Consider the following 6,827-nt stretch of genomic DNA (forward strand, 5'->3'; position numbering starts at 1 on the left):
TGAAATGCTTACGCCACCATATGGATGTGTCGATCTTAACTAACAACATGGAAAACACCATATACCATCTTGAATTGTGTTTCTATAATGAAAGAATATGACATCGTGCCATACGAGTAAAAAAAATCTTTTTATAAGTTGTATTTAAGTAAAATATTACATACCATAAGGAGGGAGAAAGTATAAAACCAATTTATGATAAATGAAAATAAGTGAACTTTGACTTCATCAAACTTCTTCAAATCATAAGATATTTGTTTAGATTCTTTGAAAATTTTAAAGGGTAGTACTTACTAAGGATATTTTATTCCAAAATAAATAATCATTTCAATTTTTTTTATGTTCATTAATTAGTATAAATAAATTTTAATTTAGTGTTTTCTTAGCTTGAAAGTCTTTCTAACTACTCAGCCTACATTTTCTCTTAATAAAGAAAATAGTACTAATTATCATGATTATCCATATTGCCACGTTTCTTTTCTACATTTCTACACAATCATTTCAAAAAACAAATCTCCAATTTCCTTTTGTTACATTCTTCAACACTGACACACACATCATCCTCATAAACAAAAACAAAACACATTACCATGATCATGTTTCATTCCAAACCCAGAACCCTCTTTTCACCCATTTCCTCATTCTTCTTCCTCTTATTCATTTCAATTTCGTTTTCTCATGAAGAACAATCCCTCACTTACCTATGGCCACTTCCTTCAAATTTCACTTCAGGAACTTACTCTCTCTCCGTTGACCCTTCACTTACTCACTCTGTAATAGGAAATGGCGGTGTTGCTTACTCCCCACTTCTTGATTCTGCTTTTGATAGATACAGGAGGATCATTTTCAAGCATGCTGGGTTTGGATTTGGTAAAGGGTTTGGTAGAAAGTTAAGGGGGAGTATTAGTGTGGTCCCTTATGATATTACTACATTGAATATTGTTCTTCATTCAGATATTGAGGAGGTGATTTGTTTGACTTTTTGTTGATCAATTTTGTTTCTTTTTGTTGTTTGGGTTCTGGGTTTTTGAAGAATGGGTTTTTGGTTCAGCTGTGTTATGTGTTACGTTGAAACTTAGAACAATTTAGATAGTTAAGACATAACAAGATGCTACAATTCATTACTAGTAGTTCAATGAACACACATTTAATCATGTTTTTGTTAACAGTCCCAATATATGATCGGAATATTTGCTTATAAGTGGAAGCAATCCTCACTTTACACGCCGATTTTGATTTTGCGGTTTTGTATGGTTGAATTAGGACAAACCACATTTCTTAGCATGATATCAGAGTCAGGTTTAAGATCCGGTTGGTCATCTGTTATGCTATCAGGTTTCCGCTATCAAGTCACCTACCCTCGATAGCTGGTTTGATCCTAGCGTGAGGAGATGTTTTAAGAGTCTTAAATCGGACAATATATGGTCTGAACTTGTGCTTATAAGTGAGAGAAATTTCTATCCTATCGGCCGGTTTTGTAAAATTGAGTTAGACCTAACCACATTTATTAACCGTTTTCAACATAATTAATCATGATTTTCATGTGTATATTTGAACACAAATAGGTGGTAACTGATGGATAGATCATGTAGATTTGAACACTTGAAATTTCTAGTTAATCATGTTTTCTGGATGGTTATTGAGTTGCAATGAATTTTCATTAAGCATTCATTGAACTTGATTAATCACGTCTTTTGATCTACGTTAACCGTCTCAATTGTTGCCAATTTGTTTTGTCAAATTTGTGTGTCAAAATGAAACTATCATATCTGTTTTTGAGAATTGAGATTTTGTTCTTTGCAGCTTCAACTTGGTGTGGATGAAAGCTATACTTTGGTAGTTTCCAAAGCCAATGAGTCTTCTGTTGGTGGAGAAGCCACCATTGAGGTGTGTTGTGTATTACTAGTAGTTTACAGTTTGTGGGTTCTATTTTACATTGTGTTTTGGAATTAAACTAAAAACGTAAGGAAATGGCGGGATCGTTTTGTTGTTTCTAATACGGAAAAAATGTAGAATTTAAAGAAAAACATATGAAAGGACCTATTGCTTTCTTTTTAAATGAAGAATGAGATACAATTGTGCCTTGCTTACTAGTTTTGGACTCAACAAATCAAAGTTAAATTGAATGGAATGTGTGATTTATTATTGTCTAGCATTTTTTCTAACCAAAAATATGATGTACTTTGGTATTCTCATTCTAGATAGTTGTTATTTATCGAATTTTGTGATTTTAAATATGGTAGGCAAATACCGCTTATGGTGCATTGCGTGGATTGGAGGTATGCATAGAATTTGCAAAGTGAGATTATCTTCTTCTACTTTACCTTGAAATTTTAAAACTCAACTATTCTTGTCTTTGCACGCAAACCAGACATTCAGTCAGTTGTGCTCTTTCGATTATACAACTAAAACGGTACAAATCCACAAGGCGCCTTGGTCCATCCAAGATAAACCTAGATTCGCATACCGTGGTCTTATGTTGGGTGAGGCATAACGTTCGCAATGACAAAAAGTAATATACATTGAGTGATTTTATACTATCGCCAAAAGATATTGATTGATACGTATGGTTTCTTGTTTATCTATTTTTGCAGATACATCGAGGCACTATTTACCGATTAGTGTAATTAAGCAAGTTATTGAATCTATGTCCTATGCCAAACTTGTAAGATAAATGTCATAAGTTTCTTTTCTTTTCCTTCCACGCTGTTTTTGACTCTTGGAAATCGAAGACGTGTCACGTGACTAGCACATTTTGATGTTTTGTTTCACTTGATGCTGAATACTAAAAAAATTATACTTTGTAGAATGTTCTGCATTGGCACATCATAGACGAAGAGTCGTTTCCGCTCGAGATACCTACATATCCAAATTTATGGAAAGGTTCGTATACAAAGTGGGAACGTTACACAGTAGAAGATGCATACGAAATTGTCAAGTAAGACTCTCATTATTCAAATCATCTTTTCTTCAAATTTTTCGGCTTAAATAGTCCATAGTGGTTCAAAATTGCGATCTGTAACCGCAATCTTCAAACTTGTATTAACAACTGATACTGTGATTTCTTTTCATGGTTCACATTGATGATATAAAGCTTTGCCCAAATGAGAGGTGAGGTATTCTGAACTTCCTTGCGACGTTTCTGGCACGAAATATCCTCAGCATTTTGCAGTTGATCACAGTTTCAGATTTTTTGTTATCCTTTTTCTTTAGTCTCTTAACTTCCTTGCAAAAACAATTTATTATAAGAAAAAAAGCAAATTGGGATATTCTGAAGTGATGACGCTATTTTTGATGGCTATTAAAATATCGATGATCGCATATTTAATGAGTATTTGCTTCAAAACAGGTATAAATGTGATGGCAGAAATCGACGTCCCTGGGCATGCAGAATCATGGTAAAACACACACCTCGGTCATTCTTTTTCCTTAAGTATAGCTTGGTAGTATGATAATAATTGGTGTCATTACTGTGACACGCCGAGACCAAAATTTTGTTTTTCCTTTCACAATTTTCTACAAATATTTTTTTGAAAAATGCGTTGTTTTCTGCAACAAAAGTTTATACGTTCTAGCATGTAACCTGTAGTAACATTAAATGCTTCTTTTTGAAGGAAACTAGATATTGAATGTTTCATACTTATCCTCCTTATGATTGCTACTGAATTCTCCATTTTCTTTTGTATGTTGATGATATGGTTATTATTGGTTCTGGTCATGCTTCCGATCAGAGACTTAAACATCGGTTACTGGCCTCATTTCATATGAAAGATCTTGATAATATACATTATTTTCTTGATCTTGAGGCTTATTCTACATCCAAGGGCATCTTCCTCCATCAACACAATTATGCCATAGATTTGATTTATATGGCTAGTCTTTAATCAACTAATTCGGTGGATACTCCTCTTGAGGTTAATGTTAAATATCATCGTGGTGATAGTGGTTCTTTGGTTAATGTTAAATATCATCGTGATGATAGTGGTTTTTTGTCCGATCCCTTACTGTATCGCCAACTTGTGGGTAGCCTTAATTGCTTGACTATTACTCGCCCAAACTTATCTTCTGTTGTTCAGCAAGTCAATTCATGCGTTTTCCTCGTCATCTTTATTTGACTGCAGTTTATCGTATAATTCTCTACTTGAAAGGAACATCTCATCATAGTCTGCTACTTGTTTGGAAATAATTTGATTTTGTGGTATCTTGGTTGAATTTGGATTTCCTTAAATAGAGCCAACATCAATTTATGTTGACAATACAAGTGTCATCCATATCGTTGTAAATCCTGGTATTCAATCTATGACGCCTATGACGACCAACTAATATCACTTCCTCGTATTAATACTCAATTTTAGTTTGCATATATTCTTACCAAGGTTGTTCTGCGCCTATTTCATTAGTTTCTTATTAACTAATTGATGCTCATTGACCAACCGCATCAATTTAAGGGGGAGATTAATCAGAAACTAATCTCAGCCTTTATTGTAAATGATTTACTTTCATAGAATAGATTATATAAATTAGAGAGAAAGGAAGTGCTTCTAGTGGCAAGTAGCATTCATCACCAATACTAAATGTTTTTGTTTTCTGTGTAGGGGTGCCGGGTATCCTGATCTTTGGCCATCACCGTCTTGTAAGGAGCCGCTAGATGTTTCAAAGACATTTACTTTTGATGTCATTTCTGGTATTCTGTCAGGTTGATTTCCTATAAACCTTAAACCCGATGCGATTTCTGCGCTACATGTAACAACGTTTCAATCACTCATATATCAACTATATTTTTTTGTTCTCCTATATTTTATAGATATGAGAAAGATTTTCCCGTTTGAGCTATTTCACTTGGGCGGCGATGAAGTTCATACAGGTCACTATGAGCGATTTTCTTCTTGCAACTCACCAAAGAACAATTTTGATGCCATTCATGTTAGTGCTAATTAATGAGAAGATATGTTTTATTTTGGCAGATTGTTGGAGCAATACTACTCATGTAAAGGAATGGTACTGATTTCTAAAGCGATTAACTTGCCTTCAATTTTGGATATTAAGTAGAACTCTATGCTTAATGAGTAATGAACTTGACAACAATTTTGACTATTTATTGTAGGCTTCAGAAACACAACATGACGACTAAAGATGCATATAAATACTTTGTATTGAAGGCCCAAGACATAGCCCTTTCGAAAAATTGGAGTCCTGTGAACTGGTATGTATGATCTCGGTATACATATATGACAACCTGAATAAAGAAACTGATTTCTGCCCTCAATTTGTCCTTAACTTAGAAAAGTATCATATTGTTCCCTTAACTCTTCAAAATGTACCATGTTAGTCATTTTCGTCTAATTAGCGACGAATTTGGCGATCCATTTCTGAATTTTACCGACGCTAATTAGACGAAAAACACTAAGAAAATACGTTTTGAAGTGTTGAGAGACCAATATGAACCTTGTTAAGTTAAGAGACAAAATGAATCCCGAGGTTATCATAGGGGACCGAAAATGATTGATTATTTTATTTACTACGCATGTCTTAAAATACGTTTTTTGTATTTTGTATGTGGCATTTTCTTTTGTAATTTCTCAGGGAAGAAACCTTCAATACATTTCCATCAAAGCTTCATCCTAAAACAGTAGTGCACAACTGGTGAGTTTCCATCTATACAACTAGTTCTATCGCGATACAAACCTCAAATGTCCGAGTTGCAGAATAAAATATTTAAGGTAACAACTGTAGGTTGGTCTCTGGTGTTTGCGCAAAGGCTGTCGCAAAAGGTTTCAGATGCATTTTCAGTAACCAAGGTTTCTGGTATCTCGACCATCTAGACGTACCTTGGTATGAGGTCTATACGACGGAGCCGTTAGAAGGTATACATAAAGATTCAGAACAAAAGCTTGTACTTGGAGGAGAAGTTTGTATGTGGGGCGAGACTGCTGATGCATCCGATGTTCAGCAAACAATTTGGCCTCGAGCTGCCGCAGCTGCAGGTAAGCAAGCACGGCTAGTTTTTCACGGTACTTGTGAAAATACATATGATAAAAACTAACTGCTTGATGTTTCTGACAGAACGGTTGTGGAGTCCGAGAGATTCTACTTCTGCGAAAAATGTAACCGTGACGGCATTGCCGAGGTTACAACATTTCCGATGTCTGTTAAATAGACGAGGCGTCGCGGCAGCTCCCGTCATAAACTTTTATGCTAGAAGGGCACCTGATGGTGCAGGCTCATGCTATGATCAGTAATATGTATAATTATTTTATCTGTATTTGTGTAACTTGCTGTGAAAGTAACTGGTATTTGTCTACTATATTGTAATGCTATTGTAATATCTATGAGATTCAAATTCAAAGTGCACGAAAAAAACATTCAAAAGGATCTAATGTCACAAGTTAGAAACATATTCCACATCGAGTACAAATCCTAGCTCAACTGGTCAAAGTCGATATTGTTAGGAAGAATGTCATCACCAAAGTTCGAATTCTGGTACTCAGGGTTGGGGGCAATCATTGTAAAGGTTATTGTCAAAAGAGAGTTGTTGTGTATATGTTGGGAGACATATTTTCATAGGAACGTGGAGAGGAGGCTTGGCTTTTCATAGAGTTAGAATGGTTCTATCACTCTTTTCATGAAAAGGTGCAAGATGGTTACACCTATTATGGAACCATTCAACTATAAACAACACTATTCAAGCACACTTACCATGTCATATTCAATATATGTATCTGTTAAAATATCATTCATCAAATGTTATGTTGTGTAAATCAATGGAAGACCAACATACTGTCCCGATTGGCTATTCTATTGGTCCACCCAATCAAGCTAAAAGCGTG

At 34.8% G+C, this 6,827-nt stretch overlaps 1 protein-coding gene across 1 annotated transcript; it reads left to right on the forward strand.

Moving 5' to 3' along the window:
- The first annotated feature begins 460 nt into the window (after positions 1-460).
- Positions 461-6,402, forward strand: LOC127128306 (beta-hexosaminidase 1). Its single transcript, XM_051057552.1, has 15 exons — positions 461-965; positions 1,804-1,887; positions 2,244-2,279; positions 2,372-2,483; positions 2,595-2,665; positions 2,808-2,938; positions 3,095-3,111; positions 3,350-3,398; positions 4,596-4,696; positions 4,805-4,864; positions 4,965-4,998; positions 5,105-5,203; positions 5,584-5,643; positions 5,734-5,984; positions 6,064-6,402. The coding sequence occupies exons 1-15, from the start codon at positions 591-593 to the stop codon at positions 6,237-6,239; spliced, it is 1,656 nt and encodes a 551-aa protein (XP_050913509.1). The 5' UTR covers positions 461-590; the 3' UTR covers positions 6,240-6,402.
- Positions 6,403-6,827: the final 425 nt, after the last annotated feature.

This window comes from Lathyrus oleraceus, chromosome 3 (assembly GCF_024323335.1).
Source record: "Lathyrus oleraceus cultivar Zhongwan6 chromosome 3, CAAS_Psat_ZW6_1.0, whole genome shotgun sequence".
NCBI lineage: Eukaryota > Viridiplantae > Streptophyta > Magnoliopsida > Fabales > Fabaceae > Lathyrus > Lathyrus oleraceus.